Here is a 17,483-nt window from a genome sequence, read left to right as displayed (position 1 = left end):
CATTGCCAGCGTGCGTGTAAATCCTCTTTTACTTAAGCACATGCCGAGGCGTCGTAAATTGTCGCACCCTCCATGTGTACCTCCTTCTCCTCGCTCTGACTGCTCGGTGACGCATCGCCGTGATCATCTAGCACTCCCCCTACTCCAGTAAGCTTCAGCTGCAGCTAAAGTCTACAGCTTAATTTTTTTTGTATGTTTTGCAAATTCGTTGCACAAAAGAGCAATTGCAAGAGCGTCAGGCGCAATTTTGTGAGCGATAAGATGTTTGATGGAGGTAGAGGATTTACAGAATGTTGGCAACTGGGTGGTGTCATTGCTATACAAGGATTTGAATTTATCCCCTAGCATCTTAGTAGACGTCTTCGTATTTCTATTTGGACGTGTATATTTCAAATCAAGTGCGAAAGATTCTTCCAAGAGTTTGGCAGGCTTGCTGTCTTCACAATGCAGAGGCTGAGCTCTGCAAAGGGCTGCCATCTTGCAACTCGCATCTCTCAGGGATTAAAAACACGGCATATTCTTTGCGCTGTCAGATGCTATTTCTTCCTCTAGCCTGAACATGTTTTCTCTGTGCGTCTGTTGCCAGCGCTTTATCAGAGGAGGAGAAGACCACGTTACGTGCTGGTCTCATCACAAACTTCAACGAGCCTGTCAATCAGGTTAGTGGTTTCACTCTACTCTACCCTGCTGAAATCACACCTGCCCTGCCCTGATTGTAGGCTCCTTTAAAGAGAAATCCTGTCCTCCGTATCAAATTTTGATTACTACATGCCATATGTAGAACACTGATTGCCATCCATGCATTTACATCAGCCTGAGCTGACCACAGGTCGGAGGTAGGAAGCGAGGCTTACCGACGTTTGCCGTTCTCACGGTTCTTGTGGGAATTAAAACATGCAGTCAGATAGAAAAATGTCAATGCAAACTCATCCATCCATCCATCCATCCATCCATCCATCCATCCATCCATCCATCCATCCATCCATCCATCCATCCATCCATCCATCCATCCATCCATCCATCCATCCATCCATCCATCCATCCACACACCAATTCACTCACTCACTCACTCACTCACTCACTCACTCACTCACTCACTCACTCACTCACTCACTCACTCACTCACTCACTCACTCACTCACTCACTCACTCACTCACTCACTCACTCACTCACTCACTCACTCACTCACTCACTCACTCACTCACTCACTCACTCACTCACTCACTCACTCACTCACTCACTCACATTCTGAACTGGTCACTACACTGTGTTTTTTGTTTTATGGGGATTTTTAAAAATAAACATGACATTAGTGGTGGGCCACTGTTTATCATCATGAAAAGGGATTTTTCTAAAGGCTTGGACCTATGGTGGCATGATCAAAGCTATAATTGGGTGCGGGGGGGCGGGTGGAAATCAGGTTGCCACGAACCTTCTGGAGATGACAACAATACAACGATTCTGATTGCGACCACGGAGGAGCTCTTTGAGAGGCTAAATATGCACTCAGCCATTCAGGATTTCTCTTGCTGTCCACTGGACACAGCTGGCAGGATGAAAGGCATGAGAATGAAGTCATTTGCACTCTTTGCCAACATGCCGTGTAGCCTGAAGTACCTCCTGACGCTATTTGAAAGATAAGACGACCCAACTTGCTGCCTCTAGATGCGGATACGAGCTGGGAATTTTTTTTTTAATGTTCGTGTCCTATAACCTGAATACCCCCTAAAGTTGTACAGAATTATCTGAACAAATATGCCACTATAGTTACACCTTAGAATTATGCTCATGACACTTACATTTTTTCAAGAAGGACTAGAATCAACAAGACAGGTTTGTAGAATGTGTAAGAAAAATAATTTTGAAGTTAGGTGGCGTGTATCGGTCTGCCAGTACATGGAAGGTGGCCCTGAATGGCAGCTAGCATTCCGTTCTCTACTGCTTGCTTTTCCCTGAAGGGCGATCCTTAAACATTAGGACTATTAGTGTCCATACGGCAGGCTGTTTAAATACCATATGGCGCCGCTGCTCCGCAGTCGCACCTTCTCTTTTGCTAACCAAAACCAGACTGACCGCTCGATGTTTTATTTCCCAATGGCTTAGTGTGCTTTTGAAATTAAAGAATGCATTTATCAAGGTTAAGGTAAACAAATGCCCGCAAGTAAAGGCCTCTTAGACCAATCTGACGTCAGCAGTTGGGAAGTTGGCCGGTCCTTGGCGAGCGCCATCTGCTCACGTCGGGGAGCCACGGGTCGGTTTTCGGCGGCATTACAATTAATCACTCTGATTAGCTGTTAGCTTGCATGTCAGTTTACGAGACAAGAAGCAGAAATGATGAACCGAGGTACCTTCTTTATTATATATTATATATTATGGATGAAAATTCATGTTAGAATCTCAGGAAATTATTTGACCGGTGTCCTAAAATGGATTGTTTGACTTTGGAAGTGCAACTCTGTTTTAAAAACGCCAAACTATTTTGGCAGAAGTGTTTTTAAGTGATCTCTCCCAAGGATTGTTTTTTTAACTAAATGCACTGGCACATCCCTCCTCTGCCGTTTCATGCTGTTTGCCTGCGGTCATTCTCTTTTCCGTGTGTGTGTCTGTGTGTGTGCGCACGTCTGCTTTGCCAACAGATAGCGACCCAGATCGCGGTGCTGATAGCCAAGGTAGCCCGCCTGGACTGCCCCCGGCAGTGGCCAGAGCTCATCCCCATTCTGCTGGAGTCCGTTGTCAAGGGCCAGGATGCCCTGCAGCAGCACCGAGCGCTGCTCACCTTCTATCACGTTACCAAAACACTCTCGTCCAAACGTCTGGCACAGGACAGACGGCTGTTTCAGGACGTAAGTCATCAGCGGCCTCATTTGTGGACAGATTCTGTCTCTTAAATTGTTTAATATTTTTTCTCATCATGTCCTCTCCCTGCTGCCAATGTTGAAAGTTTGTTTTCAACGCAGAGTTGGATGTTGCCTGTAGATGGTGCTGTTTAGCTGCTGTGTGTCTGTCAAACGTGAGATGAATATATTCGTGCGCTTATCCAAAGTAATGCTCCTTTCGTTGAAGCTCTGATTCTGAAGATCTGAAGATTTTCTGTTAAATGCCATCAAGTCTTTTCAAGAATGTAAGATTAAAGCAAAAAAAAATATGGAGTTGGAGAGTAAAACATAGTGTTAGGGCAAAGAAACGATCAAAAAGACTAAGCAAAGCACGGCTGTACTCCCCAAGCTTTGGAAGCTTCCTACAGCTCCCTATCCTTCTAATCTAACATTTCTAGTTTTTTTTTAACACTTGAATCCTCGACATGTACCTACCTCATGCCACGATTGCTGCTGGATTTGCAGTTTCTCTCTCTGGAGCCTCCTTTCATTTGTTGATGAATATTTCTGTCTTTGCATTTTTAATGTGCATGGTTATCACCTTCTGAAGGTGTTTGCAGTCATTTTCATTTCAACCTTGTTTTTCCTCACCTTTATCTTTGACACTTTGACTTCCTTTCATGTATGATTGTATACTTTTTGGACATTTTACCTTTTGATCTGTTTCGTGTAGATGCTGGAAGTCAATTACTTAGCACAACTTGGAGTTGACAGAGAATAATTGGCATCAGAGCACCAAGTATTCTGAAGATGCCAAAATGTTTAAATAATGAAGTGTCGTCAGGATTTCCCCCAGAACTGTGAAACTTTCAAAGTTCTGTGACACTGATTGGCTTCGAACTGTTCTGTGACCATTAAAAAAACATTTACATAAACATTTTAACATCTTTAATTGTCATAAATGTACAAACAGATGTTAACCACGATTTAATAAAAGTAACAAACTAGAACAAAACGACGCTCCCTTGGCAGAAGCTTAATTAGAAGAGGAAACTGTTGCCCGGAGCTTTGGTTTGAATCGACCCTAATGAGCCTTTTTTTGCATCTACTTGGTTTTTCTGTGAATGTATTCAGCAATGCTCGGGCCCTACGCCACATTGCACATGTATACATACTTTTATTGGAATGAAAATCAAAACCCAAAGCTCATTACCATGCCCTGGCTGATTGTCTGAGTAAGCCACACGAGGTACCTACCCCACTGTTTAAAGGTACCAACCGTGCTTTTGTTTGCCTTTGATCATCCCATTTTGTTCTCCTGGAGTATATGCTCTCCTGGAGAAAATGTAATTGGTTTTGAGCCCAAATAATGTTTTGGGAGTAAGGGAAATAGCCAGTTCATTGAGACTTAAATTAGCGTGGCGACTCTCGAGGTCCTTATTTTCTCCCTACTTGTCTTTTTGTGTCTGCTTTGTTTGTTTATGAGTCACTTTTAGCGCAGGAACTTCTCCAGCCGTGTGATTATATTTTGCTATGTGAATGTTACTTGAAGATTCATTCAATGCGCTCACTGGGGTGTTGTTCAAAGTGTCCACTGATCCAGAATGATTTGAGCAGTGTGTGATTGACTGTTTTGTGTGTGCGTGTCGGCAGTTGGCGTCGGGCATTTACAGCTTTGCCTGTTCCATGTGGAGCCACCACACGGACCTCTTCCTCCAGCAGATTTGTGCCCGTGACGAGACGGCGGCGATGGCATCGCTGGAGAGAACACTGCTGTCGCTTAAAGGTAGTTGGCACAATAAAGTGAACGCCTGCACCACACACACGAGGAACACTTTTTTTTGTTGTAAATGGTGCCGTAATATGTCCTCAAAAGGGATGAATAGCTAGTTTTGAAATTAGACTAGTAAACATTTTTTCAAATAGTTTAAAAAGATGAATGGTAATAAAAATTGCCAGCAACATTTCTATTTTTAAAATTTACAATTTGTAATTTTAGTAATGACACAAAGTTGATGCAAAATTTGTCTTCGTAGGCCACATAAAATGATGTAGCGGGCCCTATTTGGCCCCTCGGCCTTGAGGGTGACACCCATGCCATGGAGGCTTTAAAGTGAACAAAAATTCATTTTTTTAAAATTAATTTTATTACATAATTAAAGCAATAGCAATGGGAGAATCATAAAGACAGTCCAAACAGTAAATTGGGGCGGTAATTGAGCTATTCAATTCCTAAGCTTTAAATTGACATAAAATGCCTTCCATAATTATTGCCACCCCTGGTTAAGATGTGTTCAAAGGCTTAAAATGATGTCAAATTTATTGCAGAAGCAAAGTGAAACTTTTATAAATCGTTCACCAGACAGAGTTGAGCTCCTCCCACGGCCGTCTCATTTCCCAGACCTCAACCATTTTGAAAACCTGCGCCGTGAGCTAAAGAGCAGAGGACTCGCCCTGGTCGATGGATGATTTAGAGATCATCTGTGAGCCGTTTTATTCAAAAGGGTTATGTCACATGAGATTCATAGGATTCTTAAGTGCTTTGAGGTCATAGTCAGTGATATGTATTCCGTTTAACCATTTAGAGGAAAAAAAATTGGCGGTGCATTAGTCATTCGCAGTTTTTCATCATTCACCACAAAGCTCAATCGCCATCCCGTCGATAAAAGAATTTTAAGTACTTGGCTGTGCTTTGTGGAACCCAGTCAAGTTGACGATTCAATGGAACCTCGGATAGTAAAGATGATTCAAACAATAAGTAGTGTCTTTTATGCAGAAGAGCTTTCACAGGCGGTAGAAATTGGGATTTTGTTAAAAAAAAGATGCAGAAGAAATTCTCTTTTTACTGCATCATGAATAAAACATTGGGAATGCTGTAAAAATATTTCCTCCCCCTCAGTACTACGCAAGTTGACCGTCCATGGATTCCAAGAGCCACAGCAGAATATGGAAGTGATGGTGAGTGTTATCACTTTTTTTTGCTTAAATTGCACATATTTCCAGGAAAAAGACATTTCAGCATTTCTATATGCTTCATTTAAGAGTTCAGTGTGCAAAAAATGTGGATAGCCATGGTGATTTGAAATGCCCGCAGCTATCTATCTCTCTGTGTTCAAAGAGCCCAGAGTTTTGTTTGAGTCCTTCTCCAGCTGTCGCCATAAACAAAGTCCAAATCCATAAAGCTATTTCATTTTTGCATCCCATCAACCACCTTATGACCCTGAGTCTTTTTCTCCTTTTGCTTTCAGGGCTCGCACTTGAAAATAACAAATGTGCGCATTTCTCCTCTTTCTGAACTGCAGATGGCTGCTTACTGTTCAGTTGGGCATTTTTTTTTTTTTTAAACAAATTCAGTGACGCCTTTTAGGTTGAACGCTCTAACAATAACAATTAGTTTGCGCCCAATTAGATCTAATTTCTGCCAGCAAGTTTTAAAACACAAATGCTACCAAGCTCCATTTAGGCAAAAATTGACACGTCTACCAGCAAACTGTTACTTGAAACTCTCCTAAAATAGAGGTTTAATAATAGAATATTTTCTGCCATTTTGTTCCTCATTAACTCCTTGCCAATGTAGCTTCGACTGTGCTTGAAAGTGTCTAAAATATGTTAATAATGGAGAGCAGTTTATTTAACAGGGAGTTGAAAGTATGATCTAGTCCAAGTGCATCGTCACATTAACCGTCGTCACATTTTCAGTTGTTTAAGCTTTGAATGCGTTCATCTAAACATGCTTAGCCATTTTCTCCTTTATTTTTTAGTTTGCAGTCCTACTTGCTCACCTTGTAGAGGCCAAAGCCTTTTTTTATTTTTTTATTTTATCGTTGATAATCACTCAGTCTGCACAAATGAGTTAAGTTCTAGCTAGAAGGGACAAGGTCTTACAGAGGCTGTAACTCTTACATTAAAATGTCATTTGCCTCGAGCTAGTTATTCCAACTCAGCGGGCAGACATAATGGCTTTAGAGTTAATATTTCATGTTCAGATTGGATTTACATGTTGTAGCTCAGGCTAGTTCCTGTTTTAGTTTGCAATACCATTTTCACTCGCGTTCATTCGGCGTCCTCGGATTTCCTTTGACATTCTCCGAAGTAAGAGTAAGCCTTCAAACAGATGTTTATTTGTGTTTTTGTGCTACTTCTAACCAGTTTACAGGTTTTCCACGGTCAAAGCTGCCTGATATTATGTCAAGTAGAGTTAGCAAATAATAATGTTGGCCTTACCTCTGAATGAGGCAGTATTTTATTCCACAGTCTCCGGTTTTATACAACCTTCCAGTTTATTATGTGATGGTTATTATGTGACCTTGTAAACTTATGCTAACAAGAAAATACAGAAAACTCTTGTCGTTTGATATTTTGTGTGGTTCCAGCTAATTGTCTTTTTTTGTGGTATTATTTTAAGTGGAAAGCCAACTGTGCCAATTAAGGCAGGTCAAGGCAAACCAAGTTGTGCCGTGCAATGGAGAGGCGGCATGAAGCCACTGCTTTTTATTTTTGAACGTCGTCCACTATCGCATAACTGCAAATTGGACCGGCCACTGCAATAAAAACCTCTCCTCATGGGAGTAGATGTTCTTTTGTATATCACAACAACACTTTCACAATCTGTTTTTATTGCATTATTCCTTCGTTTATATAAAGTAATACCTTAAAGCACAGCTCAATCGCCTCTCTGCTTCCATTTGCAGTTTATAGGCGGCGTTTCTCTTTTTTTACGCGCTTGTGTAGCTTCCCAATCGGTTACCCTCTGTCACTATTGTCTTATCATAACTCCTCCTAATAAAAAATCGATACAGTTGCAATCTTTTTCTCATCACTCATCCCCAGAGGTTCCATTTAATCGTCAGTCAAGTGCGTTTCACTCACCAAGCTCAACAAATGACATGCCATGGAAGTCGTTTTCATCATCCCCTACTTTCTTTTCATGAAGCCCACCTCACTTGACTATTTTTTGGGGAGAATCTATGAAGGTGTCCAGGCTGTGGGTGCGAGGTGGCTGATTAATGACGCCACCGTTGACCTCATTGCTCAACACTAATGCAGATCTTAACAGACTGCATCTCCATTTATCAATCCATTTCTTTAGTCACGGCTACCCACGGGCTTCGGAAAATTGATTCTCTTTCATCCTGTGTGCGGCTGCCACTGCTATTTATCCTCCTGAGTGGAGAGGCAGGTGTAACTTTGCTTAAATAGTGAGCACCTAAACTGCAGAAATGGCGGCAATTATATTTGTTTTTCTTCTTTCCCCTCTTTTTAGGGTTTCCTGAATGCAGTGTTTGAAAGGCTAAAACAATTCCTGGACTGCTGTGAGTACTTGGCCTCTCACATCTGTGAGATATGAACACTTTTGAATGAAAGACTCCAAAGTTTGTGACCAAACTAGAGAAGTCAAGTTTCTGAGCAGAAAATGAAGTGGGTCTGCACACCTCATTAAAGGATCCCTTACATTTGTTTTCCCGTAAATTAAGGCCTGAATTATCCGTCTATTTTCTATGGTTCTTTTTAATTATCTATATTCCACTGTGCTTTTTCCTTTGTTTTCTTCCGTTTTTCTCATTAGGGTCGCATGTGAGCTGGAGCCTATGCCAGCAAACTTTGCTTGAGAGTTTCGGCACGTCTTGGACTAGCCACCAGCCAGTCACAAGGCACATATAGGCAAATTAGCATTAGTCATTATTATTTATAACTATGAACCATTGATTATCTTCACTTAATGTATGGAATGTGGGAATATATACACCCACGTGACGGGAGGTGATTTGAACCCCTGAACTGTAAGCATGTTTGTCCTTGAACCAGGTTACTGAAAATGACAGCGGTGATCCACATAGCTGTAGATTCTTGGCCTAGCTGCAAATACCCAAACCCTCGAAATGAATTTTTTTAGTTCACTCATCTTGACACTTGTTGTGTGAAGTCATTTTGATGGCTGCGATGTCAGAAACAGACAGACGAGCCGCCAGCTCCGACTCTTAAACAAAATTGAATTGTCACAGTTTGTGCTTTCTGCCGTCAATCAAACATCGCCACAGATGTCTTTGGTCCATATGGTGCTCACTAATGAAACAAGGGGCTCCTTCAGATTACTGTCACAAATTATGAAAGTGTTTGCTTTGAATTGATTGATAAAACAGTCCTCAATATGCTGTTGCGTTTGGGGCAAGCGTGCAAAATTGCGTTTACTGGTAAAGGTTTAATTACTGCAACATGAGAATTATGAATAATTAAGACTCCAGATGTTGTCCAACTGTCTTTTGATCGTGGTGTCGTTTTAGGCCGACAAATCGATACCGGCAGCACTTGTAGGGAAAAGCTGGAAAAGACGATCATACTCTACACCAAAGTTGTGAGTTCAAGGATAACAAGTGGTAGTTGATAAACAGAATAGTGAGATCTAACTGTACTTTTCTTCTCTTTTCCTTAGTTGTTGGATTTCTTGGAGTACCACCCATGTGCATTTATACCTTTAATCCAGTGCTCGCTGGAATTCGCCGTGAGCTACGTGTTCACGCCCGTCGGAGAAGGCGTCACCTTCGAACGCTTCATCGTCCAATGCATGAATCTCATCAAGATGATTGTTAAGAACGACGCCTATAAACCTGCCAAAAATATTGAAGGTGATTTTGTTGAACATGTGTTTGAGACCACTTTCACGACACCCGTCAGACTGAGTTGAGCTGGATATAAGTTTGCCTTGATGTTGCCATCTTCCACACAGGGCAATTTTGTGAGGCGCAAGGTTAAAGAGCCTTAGGGCATTTAGCAGAAAAATATTGGCTGCAGCTATTGTGACGTATTTTTTCAAACTGCGACGTCAATCATGTAGACAGACAGCAGGTCTCTTGTGTATCTGAGTATGACAGGTCCACAAGTAGCGTAGCGCTAATGAAAGCAAAATAACAAATGACTCTATTGGCTCACTGATCATATATTTTAATGTGCTGTTTGTAATTAGTATTATGAATAATGATGTTGGAAATGACTTTTTCCTGCATTGTTGCACTCTGTAATAATAATAATAATAATTGTTGTGATTTAGGAAATGTTGGCAGGGACAAGAGATAACGACGTGCCAACTGGATTTGAATATTTACTAACAGCTTCATTGTCCTCTCATTGTAGACAGTAAACCAGAAAGTCTGGAGGCTCACAAAATCAAGACGGCTTTCTTCACACACCCCACACTGACGGAGATCGGACGACGACTTGTCTCCCACTATTTCCTTCTCACGGAAGAAGAGCTGACCATGTGGGAAGAGGATCCCGAGAGTTTTGGTAAACATCAAATGAATCCCCCAACTCCCTTGTGACCAAGAGTCTAATTTTAATTATTGATAGACTTAACAGATATTTCCGTTCCTGTTCATGAATATACATTATTAATCTTATCTCTCAATTACACGTCTCACATAATAATTGCATGACTTTCATCATTTCAAACCCTGCATGATGGACACATACAGTACATTTGCAATTAAAACAACTTGGAAATCAACCATTTTGTTCAACTTAGAAGGTTCCACTGCATCTAAATGAGGAAAATCATGATTAGCTTTGAGCTCAAATGGTGGAGTAAATAGGTTGAGAAAAACAGAGAAACTTTCCAATGAAGGCTTCTCCATGTCATTGAGCACCATCTGACTCCCTCTCACTCTTCCCCTCTGCAGCTGTTGAGGAAACGGGAGGCGACTCTTGGAAATACAGTTTGAGGGTGAGTAAAAACTTTCCGATTTTGAGATGGAGAACTCTTTCCATGTTGCTACTTCTACTTTAATATATCACCAGTGTATTCCCTGATAATATTAATCATGGCAAAAGTTTACTGCGGACAAAAAAGTATACTCACAGTGTAGTCAACACAAGTTTTCCTGCATTTTTTTTTTTTAACACAGAGGTCCTAAAAATTTGTCACATCCGAAGCGTAACACAACAGTAGATAAAGCGTTATGTCCGAGCTCCCCTGCAATCAGACAATGAGATTCATGACTTGTTGGACAGCGGCAGCTTGCTTTCAACACAAAACTCCGCGTTACATTCCGATAGTATTTTGCACAGCCTGCTTTGACCTTTGCTTCAGCGTGCTGTGAAGGGAATTGATAAGGACGGTTTACGGAGGACATGTCACCATGCAACTTTTGTGCTCGTGAATCCCGCTGCCTGATTAGAAGTGACTCTTAGCCGTCAATCAACCTGTGTGAATGGAGCAAGTGAATTGGCTTTGTCTGACTCATTCACCCTACTGATCTTTTTACGCTTGCAGGGTTGGTAAGGTGAGCGAGTGCATGCATGCATTCCCCCAAGAATGAGATTTATTCTCCAGAGTGACATGTTTTTTTTTTCTTCTAAATTCTTAATGATAATTTTCTTTGATGTTTTTTTTTTAGCCCTGTACAGAAGTGTTGTTTTTGGATATCTTCCACAACTACGGCCAGACCTTGACGCCTGTGCTCCTGGATATGGTTCAGAATCTCCACGGTTAGTTAATTCCATTTCCAAGAGTAGTTGATGGTTTTTGTCCTTTATTATTACCTTTCGTACAGAACATGTCATTGTTATTGCACACGTACATTACATATTGGATCCTGTGGGGGAACACATTTTAAAATTGAACTGAGATTCAGCAAATTCAGCAATTCTCACACAAATAATCATCATCTCTCAATTATTGACCAAATAGGTTAGTCCCACATTTTGGCTGCTTTAGAAAAAGGCCCTCAAAAGTGACGCTATTCTCCCCTACTGTGGATATAGTCCTCTCAACATATATGTACTGTGGTTTATGAAGCAGAAAAGCATTTAGGCATGAAAGAATCATGTTGCCTTTAGTAATCTATGTAACAGCTTTGTCAGCAACCTTGAATTCCCTTGTGACAGATCACTGTTATTGTATAACCACTCGCTGGCATCTCCAGCACTCGGTCACACTCACGCCTTGATGGCGACAGGCTTTTCTGTGTCGCCATTGTTTGTTGACTTTGTAGGGTCTGCTTCTGGCCTCTTTTCTATTCTGCTCTCAGCTTCAAGTGACAAAGTGGAAATAGGTTCAGACGGAGAAAAAGCAACAGCAGATTATGAAATTCTATGGTTGAGGGGAGTCAGCTATTGATTTGAGACCTTGGTGCACCACAAGGACTAATAGAGGTAGAAAGCAGACTGGTGAAGAGATGTGACTTGACGGAACATAAGTCGCTAGATGGAAATCACAACCTTTGCGTAACTAGTCCATCGAAAATAATATCTCCACAGAGAAGATCGTTCTTAACAACCCTGCAAAATTTGAATGAAGTCTGCAAAGGCCTGATTAACGGATGTCTCCGAAAGGTTATGTTAAACCTACCATCATAAAATTTGTGGACAACACCAACTTAGGAAAAAAGAATGATAGCCATTTATGAAGCCAACTGAAGCGCTTGTTTCTGAACAAAAATAGAGGACCTACAGATTATATTGAATATTTTAAAACGTGTCTCCCAAGTCATTCACCACAGTAAAATTGACAAAAAAAAAAGAATGAAAATGTCAATTTTTTTGTTGCAGGCCCAATCAATGTGGAAAATCCTGTTGAGCTGTTAATGAAGGACGCAGGTGAGTCAAACTTCTCTTTTCGTCTTTCTAAGGAAGGTCAGCGCTGCCACTTGGGATGATTTAACAACATCCAAAAGTCAATCGGATTGCTTCCCAAAGTGGATAGTTCTACAAAAGTGTTTCCAATTGAGACATCAGTCATCTTCTGGCACCTTTAATAAAAACACAACTTGATGTTGAAGCTGTGTGCTCTGCTGCAGATAATTACAATCGTGAGTGTCAACCTTGTTGAAGAGAAAATAAGTGTGTTGAGTAAATAAAAACATTTTAACAGCACTCTGAATAGAATCTGACATTAATGATGCGGTTGGGTTGTTAGTCCTCAACTCTCAATGATAACTTGAGGTTGTTGTCTGGATCAGTCGCACACATCCATCATACAGGCTATTAAACATGATGTGTAAATTAATACATAGAAATTAAGACTGTGTGTTGTCAAACTACAGCCAGGAACTTTTTAAATCTTTTTTTTTTTAAACTGCACTACTCATTGAGGTTTTTAGATTTGACAGTATTGAGTAAGTTTTCCAAGGTGGCTTAGCCTCGTAAGAGCGAAGCGTTTTGTGATCATAAACTGTATTGCGTTTTTTTTGTTGTTGTTGGTGTTTTTTTTTTATTTAGTGCAGATATGGGGGAGGCATTAAAATTTATGTCGTGTGAAATTTGGACTTAGAATAAAAGCTCACTATAATAGAAAGGTGTTGAGAAAAAGCAAGATTTGGATCATGGTGTGCAGAAGAAATAATTTGGTCAGCTCCTTGCATCATAAACTTGGACACACACATTGTGAAGCGAAAGTAGCCTACTGTTATTTTAATTGATGTTAAAGTCATGGTCTGAGTCTAAAGTAAGATCATCTTTCACCTGAGGCAGGAAAAAGTTGTGTGCTAGCTTGGCATTAACAAGGTGGTGTGAAAAGGGGCCAGACAAAAGACAGACACTCATTAAAACAAAAAAAACTTAATTGACTTCCCGACAAAGAATCTATTTAACGGTGTCTGTAATCTCTTTTCATTGCTCGTAAGAAGTGAGTTGAACAAAACGTGCAGAGATTCCGACAGTTCCTTTTACCTGTCCCAGAGAGTCGACCTCTGGCAATGTTTCATTGAGAAGAATCCAAGTGCTTGATTCGGCACTTCCGTCCCATCTGTCCTGTGTGACTCTTTGGACTTGCGCATCTGTTAGTCGTGATGAAGGAGAGCAAATGTGACTGAGGCGTGGCGCTGCACAAACTGCACAAGCCACTTGCATCACTTTTAAAAAAATGTTTTTCCTTCGAGGCATATGTTCTCACCACAGTGCTGCTGCCATCTACTTTGGAGGACATTATCTTGGCTTCCCGCTCCCACAGTAGCGGGGATGTACCCTGGAGCCATCGGCATCCTAAATGCGTCACTGACTGCATGATTTTACTGTTTCTATGAGGATGCGCGTCATCAAGCGGCATCAGACAATTACGTATCACTTTTGTTTTTCACATTACACCGCAATTCCATTCCACTTCAAATCTGAATTATCCAACCAATATTTTTGATAGTGCTTGTTTTCATTGGGGTAGCTGACTGTATACAGCCAATCAATCGCAGGCCCCATGGACAAGCAACTGACACTTTTGTACAATTTTGGAATATGTAAGGAGGCTGAAGTACAGAGAAAAGTCACACAAGCATGGGGGAAGTATGCAAATCATGATTCGAACCCCAGACCTCAATATCGTGAGGCATTCGTGTCCCAACGGCAGGAAGCTGACGTTGCAACAATAGCCCCATGTCCTCCCTTTAATTGAATTTCCTGCTCTCGTCTATATTTTTTGCAACATTATTTACTTTCCCCCATTGAATGCTAACATAACAATTCACTGATGATTTTCCTTTTTTTTTTTTTATTGATGTTTTCTGTGGTATACTGCTATGCTTTTTCATATTCTCAGTTGTTTCCATGCTGTAGAAACCCATGCCAAAAATGTACTACTACCAAATTGCTTTTATTTAGTGTCATGTTGACTTTGTTTGCCTTCTGCAGTTGAAGGGCAGATTATTCAGATCATCTGAATACCGCAGTCGTTCTTCTGTTGAATCCTAGAGCTGCATTTTTAATAAAACAAAACTATATTCAGTACATCAAATCTCAGTTTTTATGGAATGCTGTACAAAAATGAGATGGCTCATTTCTTTTTAGGATTCTTCAATATCAAAAGTGGATCGACTGACTCTGCTTTTTCTTTGATTGTCTGCAGTGTTCAACGCAGTAGGCCTGGCTGCCTTTGAGCTTTTTGACAATGTGGACTTTGACCAATGGTTCAAGAATCAGCTTCTCGGGGAGCTGCAAGTCAGCCATCACAGGTGACAGTGTTTTTCTGTTTTAAATAGATACGACTATGAGTTGGGTGAAAACTTTGCATCCAATTTTATTGATTATAGCACACTCTCAGTCATCAGCGTTAACACAGTCACCACTCAAGTAGAATTCGCACAATCCACTGCGGCTGTGTTTTAACAATAAATATTATGTACTGATTTGCAACACGCCATCGTGAAATAAGTCGGCTAACAACATAGCAACAGAGGCTAACATTCGTACATCTCATGAACAAGGCCTGGCTATTTTCAAATCCTATTTGCTTTTTCGACTATTTTAATATAAATTGACATTTAACTTCATGTATGGTGTTTTTCCCCAGCATCAAGTATTGATCTTACAGATTTAACATCCTTATCAGATAAGTCCAGCTAATTTCCTATTGACCTCTGTTACGCTATTGATTTGAATAATCAGCACGGTCAGTCTATGCCAAACGCCTCATTAGTATCCAGCCGATATCCGTCGGCTACATTAACAAACTGCCGTCTGTGTCCGCTCAATTGCTCCCAGACTAGTGACGCAGCAGTTGGGTTGGCAATGTGGTCTCGTCACGTTCTCCGTCTACAGACTCAGGCAGTGGGCCGGGAGATAAGCGCATTTAAAAAGTGATGAGAAAGTGGGAGAGTGAGCCGCTGGCGTGAGTGATATGAAGAACAAAGGAGTGCCCTGCAGGCACAAATGCCAGGGAAATCAAAGTAGCAACCCGGCATCACTCCAAAGATCAGCCACTCAGGAGGCTGCGTACGTCAGTGAGTCGGCGGACTGATGTCACTGTGACACGGGTGCTCAGGTGCTTCAGTCTGTTTGACTTTGTTTTGATAATGTTGCTAGTGATGCCAAGGATTCAAACATTCCGTGGGCATTTTCATCATCTCAGATATTAACACAAAGTTAAAAAATGCATCATCAGAGTTTGTTCTGGTCTTACAGAAAGTTGTTTCCTTATGCTTATCTCAATCCGGCCAATCCACAGTATCTGAACAAACCCAAACCTTTTCTCACATGGCCACTTTGGCCCCTCCGCACTTTGTGGGCGGAGCTATTTTAATTTCTCTTTGTGTCACAAAACGTAGTCATTATCTCTATTCATTAAAAGTACATCTCTAATGATAATAGCAACTCACCACCAGTTCCTTTTAGTCAGCGTTAGATGTATTCATAGAGCTCCTTTTCCTTGTTCTCGTGTGCGGAATTAAAAAAACAAAACACGTTCCTGTCAGGTTGTACATGTTTCTTGAGTTGTTTGAAGAGACTGCTATGCATATATCGAGTCGTTATGAATATTAAAATGACACCCCCCCACCATTTCTTTTCTGAACTGTTAGTCATTTTCCCTCTGTAGCAATTACTGGTGTGTGTTTGTAGTCTATCGTGCGTGTATGCTTTGTTCATGCAGAGGCTGGCATATACGGTTCCCAGCGGTGTGCATTAGTCGGTATATACAGTAATATAATATACAGTACGTGCTCTGACATATGAGGCATAAAACATCCTGGTGGGAGCACTATCTTTAGTCACTGTCAAAAAAACTCATCAAGAGCTGTTCTGTTCTGATGTCGTTCTGAAGATGAAAAGAAGCCACTATAGACATCGTCATGATTATACGCGTTGTATCAAAATCAACTTTGAGACCTTGATTACAGAGGGAAATGCATTTCACCGTAGCGTCATATACTTGGCAGTCTCTCAAGAGAAACAAAAAGAGAAGTTCAAGCCAAGAGTCTCATTCCAAGAGGCTTTTCTGGCAGCTGGTCGACTTTCTAAACTTCTCCGTTGCATAAAAGGTGCAGTCGTAGGAAATGGAACGTGTCTATCTATACATGTGTCCTCAGAAGAAGTACTTCTTTTGGATGCAGAGGAACCTCCATAGTCAACTGCCCGAGTGAGATGCCGATTTTTGTTTAGTTTAGCTTCTTCTTTGTCTTTTACCGTTTTTCACATTTAAACCCGTTTGGCGCATATTGCACTAGGAGTTCGAAACCATCTTAAAAAAAAAAGACCCCGAGTGCACCAACAGACAAGTGTGACATCACTTGACCCCATGGAGGCACAGACCATTATTTGCAAAACATAATTTACAACAAATTTATCTTGATATATTATTACATTTACTTGGTTGTTCAAAATAACTTCACGCAGCACAACATGATTTGTCCTGACTGCATGAAGATGAGCTGTTATCTCACAGCGTTAAATTATTTGGTGATCTGAATAAAACTCTTTAAAGATATTCCGTTAATTATATAAAGTAAGGGAATTGGCATGAGTTTACCGGAGGGCACATTGTGTTGTGATAAACCAGAACAACAAACCTGTTGTCAAAAAGTTTGACATAATATTATGCCCACAAAACTTTCAGGGTGGAACCGAAAAAGTCCATCTGCTGCAGGTCTTGCGAAACCTGTGGGCCACCGTGGCCCAAACAGATGTCTGCTTGGACCAGAAGCAGTACAATCATGCGGCCAAATGCACCGATGAGAGACTCTGTGCACCGCGTGACATTTGGAGCCTCTTCATCAACAAGATGGTCAATGTCCCAATGTCCTTGGTCCGGTCTACTAATCGTCTTTACTGCCAGTGACACCACTTGTTAAAAAACTACTTAGAGGTTTGGCTTGGAAAAAACATCAACTTTCGTGCGAGTAGTGTTTTAGCAACAACATGGTGATTGAACGATCATTACGGCTGTAACATTAAAGAATAATGCTTCTAGG

General features: G+C 41.0%; 1 protein-coding gene across 1 annotated transcript in view; it reads left to right on the top strand.

Moving 5' to 3' along the window:
* ipo11 (importin 11) overlaps positions 1-17,483 on the top strand; it is a 52,232-nt gene that overhangs the window by 4,243 nt on the left and 30,506 nt on the right. Inside the window, exons 4-15 of the mRNA XM_088376786.1 lie at positions 587-659; positions 2,638-2,844; positions 4,471-4,603; positions 5,717-5,775; positions 8,081-8,129; positions 9,099-9,169; positions 9,248-9,440; positions 9,946-10,098; positions 10,491-10,534; positions 11,208-11,298; positions 12,361-12,408; positions 14,645-14,750. Coding sequence (XP_088232912.1) covers positions 587-659; positions 2,638-2,844; positions 4,471-4,603; positions 5,717-5,775; positions 8,081-8,129; positions 9,099-9,169; positions 9,248-9,440; positions 9,946-10,098; positions 10,491-10,534; positions 11,208-11,298; positions 12,361-12,408; positions 14,645-14,750 — 1,227 coding nt within the window. The remainder of the gene's footprint in view (positions 1-586; positions 660-2,637; positions 2,845-4,470; positions 4,604-5,716; positions 5,776-8,080; positions 8,130-9,098; positions 9,170-9,247; positions 9,441-9,945; positions 10,099-10,490; positions 10,535-11,207; positions 11,299-12,360; positions 12,409-14,644; positions 14,751-17,483) is intronic.

Source organism: Syngnathus floridae, chromosome 5 (genome assembly GCF_059516105.1).
Source record: "Syngnathus floridae isolate MCC-2025c chromosome 5, RoL_Sflo_1.0, whole genome shotgun sequence".
Taxonomy (NCBI): Eukaryota; Metazoa; Chordata; class Actinopteri; order Syngnathiformes; family Syngnathidae; genus Syngnathus; species Syngnathus floridae.
This window is presented reverse-complemented; position numbering and strand designations above follow the sequence as displayed.